This window comes from Mytilus californianus, unplaced genomic scaffold (genome assembly GCF_021869535.1).
Source record: "Mytilus californianus isolate M0D057914Y unplaced genomic scaffold, xbMytCali1.0.p SCAF_6, whole genome shotgun sequence".
Taxonomy (NCBI): Eukaryota; Metazoa; Mollusca; class Bivalvia; order Mytilida; family Mytilidae; genus Mytilus; species Mytilus californianus.
The window spans coordinates 118,801,764-118,823,666 of record NW_026262712.1 but is presented as its reverse complement, the minus strand read 5'-3'; the positions used below and the strand labels follow the sequence as shown (position 1 = coordinate 118,823,666).

At 31.7% G+C, this 21,903-nt stretch overlaps 1 protein-coding gene across 27 annotated transcripts in view; it reads right to left on the bottom strand.

Annotated features, from left to right (window-relative positions):
- LOC127704561 (ankyrin repeat and sterile alpha motif domain-containing protein 1B-like) overlaps positions 1-21,903 on the bottom strand; it is a 121,453-nt gene that overhangs the window by 80,694 nt on the left and 18,856 nt on the right. For 22 of the 27 annotated variants that reach the window (XM_052208654.1, XM_052208651.1, XM_052208653.1 and 19 more), the window contains 9 exons: positions 21,496-21,717; positions 18,928-19,003; positions 17,741-17,848; positions 16,845-17,124; positions 12,538-12,881; positions 11,014-11,055; positions 4,469-4,533; positions 2,262-3,486; positions 729-898 (listed from right to left, as the gene is read on the bottom strand). In XM_052208654.1, the coding sequence (XP_052064614.1) occupies positions 729-898; positions 2,262-3,486; positions 4,469-4,533; positions 11,014-11,055; positions 12,538-12,881; positions 16,845-17,124; positions 17,741-17,848; positions 18,928-19,003; positions 21,496-21,717 (2,532 nt within the window). Of the gene's footprint in view, positions 1-728; positions 899-2,261; positions 3,487-4,468; positions 4,534-11,013; positions 11,056-12,537; positions 12,882-16,844; positions 17,125-17,740; positions 17,849-18,577; positions 18,600-18,877; positions 18,900-18,927; positions 19,004-21,374; positions 21,387-21,495; positions 21,718-21,903 lie in introns of those variants that run through there. The other 5 variants (XM_052208656.1, XM_052208676.1, XM_052208659.1 and 2 more) reach the window with 5 other exon arrangements.

Genomic DNA, 21,903 nt, shown 5'->3' with positions numbered 1-21,903 from the left:
GTATAGTAAGAGTTAACTCCCCCTTGATAAAATTCCAGTATACCTTGAATGCAAAAAATATTCCCCAATGAACTAAAGGACACAACCAGACCATCTTTATACAAAACATCTTTTATATCACAGGAAGGAAACATTGAAAAATAATGGAATTAATAGAGTAAAAAGTCCAAGTTCAATTTGAACAAAGCCCTTTGTGTTTCAGGTGTGAATGTGTTATGTCCATGGTTTTGTCTTTCTTGTGTGGATGTGTTATTTCAATGGTCCCTGATTTCTGGTATGAATGTGATATGTTAACAATTGTGGGTTTCTGGAGTGAATATGTTTTATCAAAGGTTGCAGGTTTCTAGTGTGAATGGAATCAGTAAATGGTTTTGTGTTTCAGGTGTGACTGTCATGTTAATGGTAGTGGGTTTTTGGTGTGAATGCATTATTTTAGTGGTTTCAAGGTTTCTGGTGTGACTGTGTTATGTTAATGTTTTTTTATTTCTGGTGTGAATGTGTTATCTTAATGGTTTAAGGTTTCTGGTATGACTGTGTTTTGTTAATGGTGGTGGGTTTTTGGTGTGATTGTGTTATTTTAGAGGTTATAGGTTTTTGGTTTAAATGTGTTATGTTAATAGTTTTTGATTTCTAGTATAAATGAGTTATGTCAATGGTTGTGGGTGTCTGGTGTGAATGTGTAATGTCAAAGGTCAGAGTATCTAGTGAGAATTAGTCTGTTGACTTACAGAAGGCACTTCAATGTCTGCTATTTTCTGTTCAATCCCCTTCCGTGCTGTGTGTGGTGACGGAGGTGGGAAGTCAGGTGTAGGTGGTTGTGGGTAGCCTGTTGGAGTAGTAGGAAATCTATGCTCTGACAACCTCTTCTTTGTAAACTCTAATGAATGAGGCTTTGGTGCTGTACATAAAATCAAAATGGTTAAACATATATTATACTGAATCAATTTTTGTCGAGCCTTCGACTTTTGTCGAAAAAGCGAGACATAGCGATCCTACATTCCGTCGGCGTCGTCGTCGTCGGCGGCGTCCACAAATATTCACTCTGTGGTTAAAGTTTTTGAAATTTTAATAACTTTCTTAAACTATCCTGGATTTCTAACAAACTTGGACAGAAGCTTGTTTATGATCATAAGATTATATTCAAAAGTAAATTTTGTAAAAAAAAAATTCCATTTTTTCCGTATTTTACTTATAAATGGACTTAGTTTTTCTGCCAGGAAACATTACATTCACTCTGTGGTTAAAGTTTTTGAAATTTTAATAACTTTCTTAAACTATCCTGGATTTCTACCAAACTTGGAAAGAAGCTTGTTTATGATCATAAGATAGTATCCAGAAGTAAATTTTGTAAAAAAAAATTCCATTTTTTCCGTATTTTACTTATAAATGGACTTAGTTTTTCTGCCAGTTAACATTACATTCACTCTGTGGTTAAAGTTTTTAAAATTTTAACAACTTTCTTAAACTATCCTGGATTTGTACTACACTTGGACAGAAGCTTATTTATGATCATAAGATAGTATCTAGAAGAAAATTTTGATAAAAATATGTTCCATTTTTTCCGTATTTTACTTATAAATGGACTTAGTTTTTCTTCCAGTTAACTTTACATACAGTCTGCAGTTAAAGTTTTAAAAACATTTATTAGATTCAAAAACCATCCTGGATTTTTACCAAACTTGGACAGAAGCTACTTACAATCAAAAGATAGTATAGAGAGGAATATTTTTATTAATTTTTTTCCTCATTTTTGTTGAGCCTGCAATTAACAGCAAAAGTAGGCGAGACACTGGGTTCCGCGGAACCCTTACGAATTTTTTATCTTATTCATTCAAAAGATGTATGCTTAAATCAACAGTTGTGCAATTTATGACTTTTTTCAACAAAATAACCTGAAAGTATCTACAGCATGATAAAATCTTTGAGTCTCATTGATAAATTTTTTATTAATCAAGCTTTGAATCTTTGCAAAGGATGGGTAGTTATTTCGTGTCTGTCATATTAAGTTTTACTTAAATATTTTTGTTATAAATTAGGCCATTAGTTTTCTTGTTTGAATTGTTTCACATTTTTCATGTCGACCCTTTCATAGCTGACTATATAGTATGGGTTTTTCTTATTGCTGAAGGCCTTACGGTGGCCTATAATTGCTTACATCCACTTAATAAGAACTCTGGTGGAAAGTTTTCGCATTAGCAATTATACCACATCTTCTTATTTTTATATATAAAATAGTAGGTGAAGAGGTCATTAATATATACCTTTATAATCATCACAATCCTTTGGTTCCCCTGATCCATTAGAAATCCTTTTCTCATCTACCACCAAATCTTTAGACAGATCACTTAGGCTTGTTTTTGGTGGCAGCTCTGGAGCTGATGAATCAGCCAAGGGTTTGTATGATAGTGGCCTAGGTTTTATTTCAGGCGTAGCACACTCAGCACCAGTCTTTGTAATGTCTCGGCAAGATACAACAGAAACACTATTTTCATTCTCAAAAGAATTTTGTGGAATGTTATTGTCACTTTGTAAAGATTTTTGTGGAATGTTATCGTCAGTTTGTAAACAATTATCTGGAATGTCTCCAATGGAATATCTTTTTTCAGGAATGCTTTTATTTATCGAACATGATTTACGAATATTGCCGTCTGGAATGTCACTATCACAGTTATTTGATTCACATAATTTCTCTGTCCCTGAAATGCTTTCACTACAATCATTAGTATTTTCCTTACTGTCAAACATTTCAGGGATTGTCTTATCACTTTGACTATCAATCACAGACAATGGGTCTTTACTTTTACTTTGTATTTCATCACTTGTATTGGTCTGTCCAAAACCAGTTGAACTTCTGTCTAATTTAGTTGACCCTACACTGTTGGATCTAGACGTACTTTGAATTTCTCCTCGTAATTCTGTACAATGAGACTCAACTCTCTCAGTTCTGATGTCTTTTGAAGGAGATGTAGTTTCACTATATTTAGTAAATGGCACAGTTTTTGCATCTTCATGATCAGCAGTTACCTTTGAGGAACGGTATTCAGCAGCTGTACTTGTGTTTGTGTATTCAGGGTCACAAGAAAGAGATTCGGAAGCAGTGCTTTTATTTGTACATTCTGGGTCACAAGACCTAGATTCAGAAACAGTGCCTATATTTGTATATTCTGGGTCACAAGACAGAGATTCAGACACAGTGCTTATATTTGTATATTCTGCATCACATGACGGAGATTCAGAGGCAGTGCTCATATTTGTATATTCTGGATCACACAATTGAGATTCAGAGTCACTGCTATCTTTAGTATCAGTTTTAAAGCTAGAAAATAAAGCATTATACACGTCTTCAGTAAAACTTGATTCTGTTTTCTGAACGTTTGACATGGTCTCATATTCCTCCTTATCTATTTCTTTAATATTAATTGGACTATGTTCCATCTTCCTGGATGGTGCCGGACTCTTTTTCCTGGGAGGTTTGGCAGGTCTTTTCTATAAATAATAATAATATATTCTATTAGTAGTATAATATTCATTCTGTAAAAAATAATATCTATCATCATTGAATTGTATAAAGGACCATTTTGAATGTATTTAAGAACAAATAAATTATTGTATTCATGACTTCATTGACTATTTCTTGATAACTGCTTTCCTGCAGTCTAGAAGTTCATCATAACAATACACACTGTCCACTATAATCTTGATGTTCAAATAACCAGGATTTTATGTCCATCAATAGATTAAGGAATAACAGTCCTGAAGTTGAAGAGTTGCTGCCATGAATTGGGGATTTGACAGTTGCAATTTCAGTTTTACATATAGTTTCTGAGAACTGGCTGTAGACATGCATGCACATGTAGACACAGATGGTAGGGAAACTCCATGTATCAGAATTGTAAATACTTATTTCAAAGACCTATGGCTATTTTAAGAATGTTGTTGGAAAGCACATTATATAATGATACATAGGTAAAGGGTTAAGGAACTTTATCTTATATAATATACACTTTGGGTTTCCTCTTAAAATAGTGCAGATGGTTAGGCACTGAAAAAAACAATACTCAGCATTTCCCCTGACTTGAGTAGTTCACTTTTTTGAATGAAAAATAGTTGTTTGTAGCAACAATTGATTTTAGCATAGTATTATAACTTTTAAGAATGACCTATGAATGATTTTATCATATATTATCATAACTTTTTTGAATGACCTATGAATGATTTTATCATAGTATTATCATAACTTTTCTGAATGACCTATGAATGATTTTATCATAGTATTATCACAACTTTTCTGAATGACCTATGAATGATTTTATCATAGTATTATCATAACTTTTCTGAATGACCTATGAATGATTTTATCATAGTATTATCATAACTTTTTTGAATGACCTATGAATGATTTTAGCATAGTATTATCATAACTTTTAAGAATGACCTATGAATGATTTTTAACATATCATAACCATACCTTCTTTGAAGCAGGACTTAATGTAGAACCCTCTGTATCTACTGGTTTGGTCATAGCAAAATATCCTGAAACAAAGAGATTTACAGTTAGGAATACTTAATTAAAAAAGTTTAAATAAGTGTAGTTCTACTTTGTACAGATTTACAAGACATTTTCTTCTCATGGTTCAAAGATGAAAATTCCCTTTTGAAGCATTCATTAAAAGTCATTCAACACTGTAATTAGATCATTAAATATTGTTTTTATTGGTACTGATATTGATTTTGTTATCAGTAAATTAAAAGCAAACTAAATATTATTGTTATATACATATAAACATTCATGGATCTACAATCTGTCGATACCTGTATCTTGGCATTGCACAAGGTCATGTTTTTCTCTGACTGTTTATGACGTCTTTACACTAAATCCATTGGATGTTGGATGTGTACGGATTGATAATTTAGTCTTAGATGCATGATTTTTTTATTAGTTGTTAGTGGCTTTGAACTAGCTGTCAGTAACTGTGAGTACCCTCAGATCTGTACTTAAGTGTCTTTTTGTTGTTTGGATGTACAAGTACCTGTCCACGTCCACTTGTAATTGTAGTATTTGTATTTTTATCCATCTGATGAGTTAAGCCTCTTTCAACTGATTTTTATAGTTCGTTCTTATGTTGTACTGTTACACCACTGTCCCAGGTTAGGGGGAGGGTTGGGATCCGCTAACATGTTTAACCCCGCCACATTCTGTATGTATGTGCCTGTCCCAAGTCAGGAGCCTGTAATTCAGTGGTTGTCGTTTGTTTATGTGTTACATATTTGTTTTTCTAACTCTAACTCACTACAGACTCACCAGGCGTTGGTTCACTTTCGTGTGTAATATTTGTTTTTCGTTCATTTTTTGTACATAAATTAGGCCGTTAGTTTTCTCGTTTGAATTGTTTTACATTGTCATTTCGGGGCCTTTTATAGCTGACTGTTCGGTATGGGCTTTGCTCATTGTTGATGGCCGTACAGTGACCTATAGTTGTTAATTTCTGTGTCATTTGGTCTCTTGTGGAGAGTTGTCTCATTGGCAATCATACCACATCTTCTTTTTTATAATCTGTGATTGTTTTGCATTTACTTTTCAGTCTTCATAGGATTGTACTGTTGAAAAATCTTAACAAAGTATTTGGCCAAGTGTTCATTATATTAGTAAATAACCAATAAATTATTTTATAATCTTAATCTGTAAAGTGATTTATATTAAAACATCAAACCTAGAAATGAAGCATCCAAATAATTAGGACTGATTCCCAAATTTTGGATAATTTCAGGATATGAAGTGTAATAAAAGCAGAACATTTGTTATTGTTGGCAACTGTAAATGATTTAATATTGTACAGACATGTACACAGGACTTAAGATCTGTGCATTGACATTCTATAATGCAAAAAAGATGCACTTGAATTGTTCATTACACAATAGAAATCCATTGATTCATTTCAACAAGTTTCCTTTTGTTTACATGTCTATGTTCAGTAGTTTGTCGTTTGTTGATGTGGTTCATAAGTGTTTCTCGTTTTTTATATAGATTAGACTGTTGGTTTTCCCGTTTGAATGGTTTTACACTAGTCATTTTTGGGGCCCTTTATAGCTTGCTGTTCGGTGTGAGCCAAGGCTCCTTGTTGAAGACCGTACTTTGACCTATAATGGTTTACTTTTACACATTGTGACTTGGATGGAGAGTTGTCTCATAGGCACTCATACCACATCTTCTTATATCTATATGCTTAAATAATTGGTAAGGATGTGTTCATTAATCAATATTTATAAATTTTTACAAGACATTACTAAGGTGTAAAACTTGCATCTGATCTATTTGTCATTTTGAACGATAAAATAAGTTAAAGTTTAACTGTACAAATTCTATTGGCTAGTTGATTTCAAACTAAAAATAAAATTAATAAAATGCTTCGCTGGGGCGCAGCTTGATACGACCGCAGAGGTCGAACCCTGAACAGTTGGGGCAAGTATGGACACAACATTCAAGCTTGATACAGCTCTGAATTTGGATTGTTATTAAATATTTGACACAGCATAGGTTTCTGACACAGAAAGAATGTGGTCTAAGAACTTGAATTTTTTTAATTTACCTATTATGGTCCAATGTCCAAAATCAAAATACATGGTTAGATTCAGCATATCAAAGAACCCCATATATTGAATTTTTGTTAAAATCAAACAAAGTTTAATTTTGGACCCCAACTTGGACAAACTTGAAAACTGGGCCCATAGTCAAAAATCTAAACACATGTTTAGATTCAGCATATCAAAGAACCCCAAGAATTCAATTTTTGCTAAAATCAAACTAAGTTTAATTTTGGACCCTTTGGACCTCAATGAAGACCAATTTAAAAAACGGGACCCAAATTAAAAATCTAAAAACACGGTTAGATTTGGCATATCAAAGAACGCCAATAATTCAATTTTCGATGAAATCAAACAAAGTTTAATTTTGGACCCTTTTGACCTCAATATGAACCAATTTGATAGCGGGGCCTACAAATAAAAAATCTAAATACATGGTTAGATTCAGCATATCAAAGAACCTCATATATTCAATTTTTGTTGAAATCAAACAAAGTTTAATTTTGGACCCCAACTTGGACAAACTTGAAAACTGGGCCCATAGTCAAAAATCTAAACACATGTTTAGATTCAGCATATCAAAGAACCCCAAGAATTCAATTTTTGCTAAAATCAAACTAAGTTTAATTTTGGACCCTTTGGACCTTAATGTAGACCAATTTAAAAAACGGGACTTAAAATTAAAAATCTAAATACACGGTTAGATTTGGAATATCAAAGAACCCCAATAATTCAATTTTTGATGAAATCAAACAAAGTTTAATTTTGGACCCTTTTGACCTCAATATGAACCAATTTGATAGCGGGGCCCACAAATAAAAAAATCTAAATTCATGGCTAGATTCAGCATATCAAAGAACCCCATATATTCAATTTTTGTTGAAATCAAAAAAAGTATAATTTTGGACCCCAACTTGGACCAACTTGAAAACTGGGCCCATAATCAAAATCTAAACACATGTTTAGATTCAGCATATCAAAGAACCCCAAGAATTCAATTTTTGTTAAAATCAAACTAAGTTTAATTTTGGACCCTTTGGACCTCAATGAAGACCAATTTAAAAAACGGGACCCAAATTAAAAATCTAAAAACACGGTTAGATTTGGCATATCAAAGAACGCCAATAATTCAATTTTCGATGAAATCAAACAAAGTTTAATTTTGGACCCTTTTGACCTCAATATGAACCAATTTGATAGCGGGGCCTACAAATAAAAAATCTAAATACATGGTTAGATTCAGCATATCAAAGAACCTCATATATTCAATTTTTGTTGAAATCAAACAAAGTTTAATTTTGGACCCCAATTTGGACCAACTTGAAAACTGGGCCCATAATCAAAAATCTAAATACATGTTTAGATTCAGCATATCAAAGAACCCCATATATTCAATTTTTGTTGAAATCAAACAAAGTTTAAATACTGGACCCTATCTTGGACAAACTTGAAAACTGGGCCCATAATCAAAAATCTAAACACATGTTTAGATTCAGCAAATCAAAGAACCCCAAGAATTCAATTTTTGTTAAAATCAAACTAAGTTTAATTTGGACCCTTTGGACCTCAATGTAGACCAATTTAAAAAACAGGACCCAAAATTAAAAACCTAAATACACGGTTAGATTTGGAATATCAAAGAACCCCAATAATTCAATTTTAGATGAAATCAAACAAAGTTTAATTTTGGACCCTTTTGACCTCAATATGAACCAATTAGATAACGGAGTCCACAAATAAAAAATCTAAATACATGGTTAGATTCAGCATATCAAAGAACCCCATATATTCAATTTTTGTTGAAATCAAACAAAGTTTAATTTTGGACCCCAATTTGGACCAACTTGAAAACTGGGCCAAAAATCAAAAATCTAAATACATGTTTAGATTCAGCATATCAAAGAACCTCATATATTCAATTTTTGCTAAAATCAAACAAAGTTTAATTTTGGACCCTTTGGACATTAATGTAGACCAATTTGAAAACTGGACCCAAAATTAAAAATCTAAATACACGGTTAGATTCGGCATAACAAATAAATAAATGTGATCAAAGATTTTACAAATCTAATGCGCCATACTGTGCAATTAAAGATTACTTCTTGAAATTTTTCAATATTTGAAATTTGAAAAAAAAATAATATTTGAAGAATAATTCTTTTTAATTTCTGAAATCTGAAATGAGAAAAAATTGGCCCCCCACAATTTCTTTTTATCCCCCCCCCCCCCCTTTTTCCCCCAAAAAAATTCTTTCCCTCAAGATATGGTCATAATCTCAATTCAAATTTCCAATGGAGTTGGCAACCATAATTACCCATTTAAATTTACCATAGTGCTAACTTAATCTATTTTATAATAGAATTAATAAAAATATAGTGTCAAATCTTTCATATGGATTTTTTTGTAAAAAAAAAAGATGAAAACATTTGCAGATATTTTTACTGGTCTTCCTTTATAAATATGCATTTCTTTAAACATAATTTAAAAGCAGTGTAAGGGAAGTAACCAAAACGTTGTATTTGGATTACCTCCCTTACACTGTTTTAGATTATCTTTATTGTTCATTAACCATTACTTTATACATAATTTAAAAGCAGTGTAAGGGAGATAATTTCAATGATGTATTTGATTTATCTCCCTTACACTGCTTTAAATTATGTTTTGTACTAAAGTATTTGTCCATTAACCAGGACAACCTTGTTTTTCCCCCTTTTTTGCCCCTAATTCCTAAACGGTTTGAGCCATAACCCCCCAAAGCAAATCCTAACCATCCCTTTGTGGTATGGAAACTTGTAGTATAATTTCAGAGAGATCCATACACCGTTCCACAGTTATTGTCTGGAAACTAGAAAATGCTCATTTTTGGCCCCTTTTTGGCCCCTAATTCCTTAACTGTTGGTACCATAACCCCCAAAATCAATCCCAACCTTCCTTTTGTAGTATTTAACCTTATGGTCAAATTTCAAAAAGATCCATTCACTTAAACTAAAGTTAGAGTGCGAAAACCAATATGTATTCGGACGACGACGCCGGACGACGACGACGACGCCGGACGACGACGACGACGCCAACGTCATACCAATATACGACCACAAAATTTTTTTGCGGTCGTATAATGAATCAAAATTATAATTTAAAAAAAAACTTATATCTGTATCCTTATTTTTAAAATCTCTTTTGATCGTCCTTACGACTTAGGTGGATAGTTTTCTCATTGGCAATCATACCACATCTCCTTAGAAACATATTAACAAAAGACTGGCAGACAGGACAGGACTAAAACAGATGTCCCCTAAAATATTTGTGAAGACATAAAAAGCTATACAATTGTTATATGTATACATATGAAGCGCTATGCATGCTATTAATTTGTTAGTTTCTGTCTGCCAATTTCTTCTGACCTGTAAAAATCAATCGTTGTTATTTGAACTCAACTTTTAATTGAATATGCTTTTGTATGTAAAGTTGTTTTTCAGAAGCACTTTTAATTTGGCATCTTGATTTCCAGGGAAAAGATCAAATCATCCTAATCTTATTCATATAATATTGTTTGAAATTGTTCAAGATAGTTTCACCTAAAAATTAGTCTGCACTATTTATGAGGTTTTGTTGACATTTGAACTGTCTTATTCATTTAATTTCTGTATATAAATGATCTTTACTGTTTCTTCCCAGGAATATCATTCAGTTTTTCATCTGGTTATATTTATTTCCTTACATTTTTTATTATTCAAAAAATTTATGAAGGCTCTCATTCTTTCGACAGTAGTGTGTAAAGGGGTTTAAGTTACAAATTCTTCACCCTTCTTTCCGTTTTCTATAAATGATTGATTACCAATCAGATTTTAATAAGCCATCAGCTTAGGTAAAATTTTATTAGGGAGATATTCATCCTTTTATACTATAACATTTTTATAACCGATACTTTCCTTTTGGGACTTCAATTACATATACTTCAAAAGCTAGCTGCATAACTAAGCATAAGGGCTATTCCAGGTTGAATGACAGAGGAATGGACAGTACTTTTCCCATGACCCATCTCCAAAAAATATCAACAGGAAATCAAAGGGTATCATGAGAAGCTATGTGATATCCCCATTATCCATTAATAATAATATAAAGAACTGTTCCCCCTCCCTCTGCAAATTTTCCTGGAATAGCCCTTATTTAGGATCAACATTCATCTAAGTAAAATAACAAAATTTGTTGATTTTGAAGAATTTATAAATAAAAATGCCCCCCAAAAAACATAAATATAAGCAAACTAAGCATGTCTGGCTTGAGTTTTTTAATCTATTATTGTTTCAAATGCCAGCCAGATTATATATAACTTAGTGAGTCTTACAGTTAAACTGTTGATTGATTTTATTGTTATTCTGTGTTGCACATTAGTGTTAAATATATAATTTTTGTTTTTACAAATACCAGCACCTTTGAAATGTTCACCTGTTGATACATTGGCATAAATTTCTTCTGAAATGACCATCAAACAAATGTTAAATAATGTGCCAATTAGTATTACCTAAAGTCTCTCAGATGTTTTTGTTTATAAATACAAATTGCCATTAAAGGCATTCAAATTTATCGTCACGTTTTTTTCAATACAATATCATCTAAATTTATAAGATCAGCGGCTCTATTCACAAAAAATCTTCAGAGTAAAAATACTCGTAAGTCATACACATTTCAGTATAACTTACGATCAATTTTAATCGTAAGATTTTTTGTGAAGAGTCGCTGATTCATCAGTTAGTCAAAACACAATGCATTTTCTTCTTGATTTTTTTTGTATGTGTGAAATCTCAATTTTTGTTGAATCATATATTTACATTTTAATTACAGTAATCTAAAGAAGTTGAAATGTTAGATTTATCTTAAAGAAGCAGAAATATTTTATTTTAATTCAAAAGAAATCAATCATAATATCAGATCTGAGTTTCCCTAAAACTTTGTAATACCCTTGATTGGATGATTTGGAGAGTATTTTATTCATTGAAATTGTAGTTTTCATACAAAATCATTGTAAATGTTAAGACATTTAGAGCACAAAGCAATTTCTTTTTTTTAATGGTTATACAATTTTTAAGTTAGAATATAGAAATAACAGTAGTCCTTCTATGTGAAAGAATAAAATCAGAAGATATCTTACTAACTGTAACTCAAATAAAACCAGAAGACATCTTACTCACTGTAACTCAAATAAAACCAGAAGACATCTTACTCACTGAAACTCAAGTAAAACCAGAAGACATCATACTCACTGTAACTCAAATAAAACCAGAAGACATCTTACTCACTGAAACTCAAGTAAAACCAGAAGACATCATACTCACTGTAACTCAAATAAAACCAGAAGACATCTTACTCACTGAAACTCAAGTAAAACCAGAAGACATCATACTCACTGTAACTCAAATAAAACCAGAAGACATCTTACTCACTGTAACTCAAATAAAACCAGAAGACATCTTACTCACTGAAACTCAAGTAAAACCAGAAGACATCATACTCACTGTAACTCAAATAAAACCAGAAGACATCTTACTCACTGTAACTCAAATAAAACCAGAAGACATCTTACTCACTGAAACTCAAGTAAAACCAGAAGACATCATACTCACTGTAACTCAAATAAAACCAGAAGACATCTTACTCACTGTAACTCAAATAAAACCAGAAGACATCTTACTCATTGTAACTCAAATAAAACCAGAAGACATCTTACTCATTGTAACTCCTTAACTCCTCAACTTATATTATCTTGATAGTTAGTTATAACCCCATTGAAAGGACTGATGTTTCTCCCATAAAAAAATCAACATTCAATAATTAAGAAATTTGGGAAATCCGTATCTCTTATATATGATCTTATTCAATCTTTTAATACTACCTATTTTTTCTTATCTTGCATCACAACTGTTAATAACTGTTATCTATCAGAATATTTTCAAATACCTGTATATTCTGAATCAACAATCCCCCCTTCACATGGTGGAGGACCATCTAATGGTTCTTGGCTTTTAGTTCTGACTGGTGGTAAATCAGCTACAACCATATCAGCAGTTGGTGACATAACCTTTGGTGGCAGGATTGGGATATCATCTGTCTTTGGTGGTAATGGTGGAACGGAATCTCTTTCTTTCTTTGGTAAATCAGGTGGATAATGTTGTTCAATTTTAGGTTCAGGAGAAATTGCTTTTAATTCTCTTGGTGCTGGTTCAGGAGAAACTGCTTTTGATTCTCTTGGTGCTGGTTTAGGTGGTGAGATAATGGTAACTGACACTGGAGAATCGTCAATTCTGTAAAACACAAAACAACGCAACAGTTATGTATCTTAAACATAAACAAACCAATCTGAAAGATTTGTTGACATCTAAATGTCTTTTTATTTTTTGGCATCAAAGGGTTGCATTCTAGGTGACATACGCCAAAAGTATCAGGAAAAAATAAAACGCATCCAAACAATTTATACAAGATTTTAGTTAAGGGCTATTGCAGAGATAAATGTATGGTGGGGTTGGAAGGCACTTTTTTTAATGCCGATGACCCATACAATTAGATTTTTTTGACGACCCATAACCCAAACAATTATATAAAGGTTTGATACCACCACCCATTTAATTAAAAATAAATTGCTTCGCCTAACGCAGCTGGATACGTCTGCAGAGGTCCAACCTTGAACAGTTGGGGCAAAAATGGACACAATATTCAAGCTTGATACAGGTCTGAATTTGGATTGTAATTAAATATTTGACACATTATAGGTTTCTGACATAGAATAAATGTAGTCAAAGAACTTGAAATTCTTTATAAGATAAAAATATTTCAAGTAATTGCTTCAGTGATAGGTTGTTAGTGTGAAGTGAGTGCTGTGAAAAAGAGTTATACTTACCATCTAACTTCAGTTAATTATTGTGTATGTCATGAAAGTCAAATAAAACAAGCATTCTGAGAGTATTGCATGGCAATACATAGTCCCCTACTGGTTAAAAATTCATTGTATAGGAACAAAATGCTAACTAGATCTATAAATTGTCATGGTATAAATATCAAGTCAATATATTCAAGCATGACAACAAAAAAAAGTGCTGAAAACTGATTATTTAAGTGAATTTTCTTAGTCCAAAGACCATAACTCTGCACAAAATCATCAGACCAGAACAAATTTCAAACTTGATCTGTAACTTGTCATGATAAAACAATACACCAAATATCAAGTCAATATCTTCAAGCATGACGAAAAAAAGTGCGGAGAACTGATTATTTGAGTAAATTTTCTAAGTCCAAGGACCATAACTCTGCACAAAATCATTAGACCGGAACAAAATTCAGACTGACGGATGGACAGACAGATAGACAGACAGATGGACGGACAGAGGTGCAAACCTAAAGTCCCCTTAGACTTCGTTGGTAGAGGACTAATAATAACTTGTTATAGTATAAGGCACTGGTTTAAATAGGTCTAACTTTACCATGAAAACTTCTATCCTAAATAAATCTTACAGATAACTTGTTCTAACCGGAAGTTATTGAGTAATTGTAATTTGGATATTTTTTTTTAAAGCAATTACAATCTGTTAATAATAAAGGGAAATAATTTACATTATAATCAGACAAATTTTGTCAACTATCAACTTCCTTCATATTGACATTTTCTTAGTAATTTGTTCTAAACATTATTTCCATGATTATTGAACTATTAATCTATTTTTAAGATTATTAAAATTTTGGGAAAAAAAAATGTTGAAAACATATTATAGGACACATTCAAAGTCGTATAAATCATAAATTCCTCTGTAAATTAAGAGGGTATCACCAGCCCAGTAGTCAGCAATTCTGTGTTGACATGAATTATCATTCATATGGTCAAAATTATAAATTAACTGTTTTGCAAAAATTTGAATTGTTCAAAATACTAATGATTTTCTACCCCTGACGATTAGATTACTTATAAACAGTACTCGGAATTTTGTTTCCTCAATGCTCTTCAACTTCGTACATAATTTGGCATTTCAAATTGTTTTATTGGAGCCTCACTGATGAGTCTTCTGTTGACAAAACTTGTGTCTGGTGTACATAATCATCAGCCCGGTATCTTTCATTATATTTTTTTTACAATGAGTGAATAAAAATTATTTCCCTTTAATGCCAGCAGATCAGTAATTGTTATAGAAAAAAATATCCAAATTACAATTACACAATATTTTCCTGTTAAAAAACAAAGCAATAAATTATTGACTAGCTAAACAATTGTAAGAACTAATTATTTATAAAATGTCATTAGGATAGAAGTTTTCATGTCAAAGTCAGTGCCTTATATTATAGTAGGTGATTATTTTATTTCAATAATATTACACAGACATTAAATAACGGTCGTTGGATGGTAAGCATTATTTTTATTTCACTGAAGCAATTAGCTAAAATATTTGACCAGTTAATCAGGTTGAGATCAATTCAAACAACAATTTGGAAAACTATTTAATCACTTGGTATTGTGATAGGCATAAGCCTACAGGTTAAGTATAGTAATAGCTATATATATTGACTCATGTGGTTAATTTTATCTTATTCTAGATTGTATCTTCAGGTTTGGTAACTTAATCATAATTATAATATTCAAATCTAAAATAAGGACATAACTCTTTTAAAATTTATTGATCGGCACTGATTTTCAAATTCGTCCAAGAAATTACTAATATATACCAATGATTTAAGTTTCATAAAATTCTGGCAAGAATTGTACATATGAGAGCACTAACAATGCAATTCTCCATGTAATTTATATTTCCAAGGGGCATAACTCTTTTAAAAATATTTGATCGGCACTGATTTTCGAAATCGTCAAAGACATTGCTGATATAAACCTATGATATAAGTTTCATAAAAATCTGGCAAGAATTGTAAACGTGAGAGCGCTAACAAGACCAGACAGACGGACGCCCGGTATTCCAGTGTTAGCATTACGCAGGGGACAATAATGGTCTACTAAGAAATTCTTTTTATTCAATAAAATGAACTTTTTTAAAACAAAAAGATCAAAGCTGTACTTCTTTTCATTAAAATGACATTATCTTGCAGTTATAAAAGTAAAATAAAATTGTTGTGTATTTCAATAATCAGTAAAAACATATCTAAAGGAAATCCACTTTAAGGGGAAATAACTCCACATAAAAAATTAAAAAAACATAAAAAAAATTCAGAGATTCATTCCTGTTTCAACACCTTTTGTAACGTTATATTTTTATGTTATGTATGTGTAAAAGCTTTTCTGAATAAATGTAGTCAAAGAACTTGAAATTGGTTATATTAATTGAATTTATATTCAATTAAAGATTTCTTGCTGTTGTGCAATTGTGCTGTTGCGCAATACTTAGTAAATCTGTTGTCAGACTATAAACAATTAAAGTTCAATTAATTTTCAATGTCATATTTAAAATTTATGAAAATGTAAAGGGAGCTTACATCAATAAATATAAATAATTCACCAAAGTTTCATGAGAATTTCTGACAGCATTTTTCAGTTATTGTCCAAAAACTGGAAAATCCCCCCTTTTTTAATGAATAAAACCCAATAACTCAGAAATGTAAAATGTAAAATTTATAAAATTCTAAACGGAGCTTACATCAATAGATATAAACAATTCACCAAAGTTTCATAAGAACTGCTGAAAGCATTTTTGATTTTTTGTCTGAAAACTGGAAAATCCCCCTTTTTTTTATGAATAAAACCCTGTAACTCGGAAATGTAAAATCTAAAATATATAAAAATCAAAAGGGAGCTCATGTCAATAGATATAAACAATTCACCACAATTTCTTGCAAGTTGGTGAAAGCACTCTTGAGTTATTGTCCGAAAACTGGAAAATCCCCCTTTTTTTAATGAATAAAACCCCATAACTCGGAAACGTAAAACCTAAAATTTATAAAAAATGAAAGGGAGCTCACGTCAATAGATATTAACAATTCACCAAAGTTTTATGCAAATTGGTTAAAGTGTTTTTGAGTTAATGTCTGACATGTTGACAACGGACGGACGGACAGACAGACAGACAGACAGTATTCCATAATACATCCTGTAAACGGGCGTATAAAAAGGAAGCACGATTACAAGCTTCACATTTTCTGAATGGTAATAAAATAAATATTTTTTAATCAATCATGGGATCATGAGATTCAACATTAAAATCTAAATGTGTCTTTATTTTGTGAATACACTGTCAAGGCTATACTTCCGCTATATCACCTGTCACGTTGATTTTTACCTATTTTTATCCCTATTTTTGTCAGGTTTAGTATACAGGGCCGACTTTCTCTCTTCATCCACACCAGCATCACCAAGAGACAGTCTGGGTTTAGGTACAGGTCTGGTTTTGACTTCTGGTTCTTCCTTATCCTCAGGTTTACTGCTGTTTGTTTGGTCTTTGGTGACATCTTCATCAACAGCTGGTGCTAATGGTGGAGGTGCTGCTGACTTAACATTAAATGATGTGTCATACACATTACTGTCATCAGGGTCGTCTGCACCGGATATCATTATATGATCTGTAGTGAAGAAAGCTTCTGTTTTAAAGCAGTACAAATATGTATATGTGTCTATTGTCCAATATTACACTTGGAACAGGGATTAACATTTATGTACAAGGTGTAATGCTAACCCTAACTCTATCATGAACTCTTTTTTGTATTCAGCATGTTCTTGAAATTGTAGGCAATATCTACTATACTGTACTTTCTAGTTTGTTTAAGGTGGTACCTAACACTACAGGGAGATAACTCTGTAAAAATCAGCTAAACGTTTTAATTACGTTGTATTGTTAAGGAAATATTAAGCTTCTCAATGATCAAAATTAGTGTTTGTCAAACTGCTATATAACCAATGAAATTTTTCTGATAAAGTGGTTGGTTCAAATTTTTTGAAATTTTTATATTTTTGTCAAAGGGTCAAAGTAAACATTTTGTCAAAATTTTATGAAAATTAAACGAGCCAAATTAATATTAGTCAAGGTGTTGGGTACCACCTTAAAGCATGTTTTTTTTTAATTTTAGGAAATATTTACTATACTGTAATGTCTAATTTGTGTTGAACATGTTCTTGTAGTTGTAGACACTATCTGTATGAAAAAGTTAAATCTAATCCTTTGCATTGCATTCATGTTACCTCTGATAAGTTTGGCAATTTCAGCATATTTCTGTTGTGATTGATCATTCTTCAATACAATCTCTAGAGCTGTTTTACCCTCTCCATCCTGGGCATGTATATCTATACCTGTAGTCAAATAAAATACTGTTAATATAAATCATAATTTATACAATACAAAGAATGAAAATTATTATATAATAATATATATCATGTAATAGCAAGAATTGATTTTTTTGGCAGCATCTGTTTTCTTGCATTAAGGATCATTCGCTCAAGATTATTTTATCTCGTCATAGGACAAACTCAAAGTTGTGTTTTTCATTTTTTGTGTTTCTTTGTGCTGTTAGGTTTTTGATGGTGCGGGATAAAAAAACACAAAGATTTTACAGGGCTTTTGAAATGCAGTTATCATTCTGTTAAAAGAATTCTGTGTTGATGGTAAGTTTGCTGGATACAAATTTAATCAGAATGATTTTTCTGAGCACAAATTGTTTCTAACTGTACGGCATGTTCAGATTTTAAAGTTTTTTGTGTGCCATTTTCTTTCTGGCTGGCTGACTGGAATGTTTTGAAAATCCTAATTGATGTTGCAGTATTACTGAATATTTATAGTAACATATTATGTCGACAAATTAAATTCATGATTAACGTAGGAATTCTGGAAAACAAAACTATGAAAACTAAAATAGAAAAAAATATTTCAGAGTTTAATATTGAAAATTGCATGAAAATCATTTGATGTAAAAAATTATGGGGAAAAATATTGAAAAAGGAACGACTTTTGTCCAAGTACTGTATATTATACCTTTTTCTATGAATAACTTGACCACATCTGTTTAACCACAGAAAACTTACCTTTTTCCACCAGTAACTTGACCACATCTGTCTGACCACAGAAAACTTACCTTTTTCTAGCAATAACTTGACCACATCTGTCTAACCCCAGATATCTTACCTTTTTCCACCAATAACTTGACCACATCTGTCTAACCACAGAAATCTTACCTTTTTCTATCAATAACTTGACCACATCTGTTTAACCACATATTTCTTACCTTTTTCCACCAATAACTTGACCACATCTGTTTAACAACATATTTCTTACCTTTTTCCATCAATAACTTGACCACATCTGTCTAACCACAGAAATCTTACCTTTTTCCACCAGTAACTTGACCACATCTGTCTAACCTCAGAAATCTTACCTTTTTCCACCAGTAACTTGACCACGTCAGTTTTACAGTACATAGCAGCAGTATGCAGTGCTGTGCCAGCTGTTGTCTGTAAATAAATGGACAAAGTATTCAACATATAGCTCTGTGAACATCTTATATATAAACTTATAATAATAAATTATAAATTTAGAATTCAGACAGTATCAGTGTACCTATATTGATCCAATGTGACTTTAGCCCTGGTCCACTTTACATGGACCAAGTTACTTAAAAGTGATATATTTCACAGTGTTCTCCCCAGGATTTGTTTATAGCGCTGTGGTAAGTGTGCGATATTAGATTGGTTCACCATTTTTACATAATGTTATTTTTACATAATGTTACATTTATTTATAACTACCATGTTGGTTAAATTATATTAAATAGACAAAGACCAGCATTTTTTATACATATGCTTTCACAGAAATGGAAATAAGTTCCATTTTAATTATTTAAAAGTTTTAAAATTAAAATGTCTAGATAATTTATATAATATTATTTTATTACCACCCCTCCCCACTTTTTTGTAAGAGTATTAAAGTATGCTTTTTTAGTTGTTTGACTTATAAACTAGTTATATATCCTTTACAACTTCATAATTTACTGACAGTCACGCATATATTTACCCTTTCCATAATATTTAAATGTTATTAAAGACTTGCTTATGAAAGGCTAACATAATCCAAGATGAATATGATAGAAATCCTATATATTTTTTTTTAAAGATTTTTTTTTTTATTAAAGGTGGATTATCAAGTAAAAATAAATTATGTTTGCCAATTGAAACATTTTTACTACCACCCTTTAAAGGTTGTGTTTGGTAATTTTACAAACATTTGAATTCTTGCAACCAGAAATACTTGTCAAGATTGGACAATACATGTTTTAGAACTTTCCCTCCAAAATTGTCTCCCTTACTGGCTTACATAACTTCCTGTTTACATTTGTGGCTTTATGCATCATTAATGTTGTTTTTGTCACGAATCGTATAAGTTGGTTTAAATGGCAATAAAAGTCTGATTTGATTTGATTAATGCCATTCCATATTCAAGCCATCCTCTGTTTACATTAATTTTAAAACAATATTGAATTAATATATATTGATAAATTGATGACAAATATCGATACTTTTTAATATATTTACGCAATTTTTTTCTATTTTTTCGTTTTGTTTTATTCTCTATTTGATTTTGGAAAGAGCAATGCAAGGACTCATAATCGTAAAATATAGGCTTGTTAAGAATCCCTGGACAACAGGAATGCTTTCCTTAAAGCAATACAGGTTCAACAGTTCAGTTGTAAACGTGAAAAAGTAATGAAATAATCGTAGATGGTTCAAAAAATGTTCAAGACCACGTTGTCAGAGAAGGGGTAAAACTTCCCTTAAATAATTTAGGAATGAACTTTTGATTACTATCCATCCCTTTCATGAAGTTTCTGCATCTTTTTAAATCGAAAAACTCCAGAAAAGAAAAGGTTATTTTGACAGTAAAAGTTTTGAAAATGCCGCCATTTTGTTCTTTTATTGAACTGGCCCCTCGATATTTGACTTCGTTAGGTGAATAAACGATCTTTTAGACAAATCAACCAGTCAACCACGTGATCGGAATTGTACAGAATAATACTGGAAATTTGAAAATTCAAAAACAATAGCGCTGATATTTGATTGGTTAGCGCTGCGGTCTGCCTATAGCACAGCATTGAAATACGATAGCGCTGAATACTGCAGCGCTAAAACGGCCTGGGGAGAACGCTGATTTCAACAATTTGCCAGAATTACTACAGAATATGTATAAAAACAATGATATATAATTTCAGCATGTATACTGGTAAGGCCTAACATAAATCCATGGTGGATAGTTGTCACATTGGCAATCATAACACACATCTTTGTTATTTCTATTTCTAGGGAAATCATAAAACTATAAAAAAAAAAATTTTAATTTTGGCCCAATCATTTGCTTTTTTAAGAATTAGCAACTATAGGTCAATATACAGTCTTATACAAAGAGCAAAACCCATACTGCCAAACAAGGATTTTTAATTTTTCACTGTTTGACAAATGCGAACAAATTCGTTTCGTACAGTTTCAAAGTGTTTTGAGGTACACATTATCTTACTAGCAGTTTTTTTTATACTTTTTTGATTTTGGTGTGATATAGTCAATAATCCGAAATTTAAATCTTCAATTGCCAAATAAACTTATTATCCATGTCAACAGGGCAGTATTGAGATGTTTTGGAGAAGGGGAATCATTGTATCGTTTGGGGGGAGGGAAGAGTTATTGTAGGTTTCCCAGGAAGGTAGATACTCTCTGTATTATTGATATCTAGCTCCTATTACTTGACTTTGTATCTGTACATGCAAGCAGATGGCAGCCATATATTTGGGGAGAAGTGTAGTGTCGTTATGTTTTTAAAAAGAAGAGAGGTATTCACTGTTGTATTGATATCATATCTAGCTCCTATTACTTGACTTTGTATTTGTACATGCAAGCAGATTGCAGCCATATATTTGGGGAGAAGTGAGGTATGTTTTGAAATAGAAGAGAGAACTCACTGTTGTATTGATATCATAACCTGCTCCGATCAATGTACTGATAATTTGTACATGTCCACAGGCTGCAGCTAGATGTAGGGGAGAATGTGATGTGACGGTATGTTTGACCAGATCTGGGTTCTTGGTAACCAGAAGCTGAACTACATCATGTCGTCCATACTGGGCAGCAAGATCTAAAGCTGATTGATCCTTTAAGTTCCGTATAGTAGCATCAACATTGTACTAAAATATAAACAAAAGACCAAAATGAAGCCATTGTAATGCAAATCTTGTTCATTGATAAATTTTGTGTATCTTAACACATACCATGTATGCAAAACATGTCTATTCAACACTCACAAATTTATGTGTTAGCACTTCATTAAAGTTTTCTGCCTTTAAGCATAATATTTATTATTTCCTATTGGC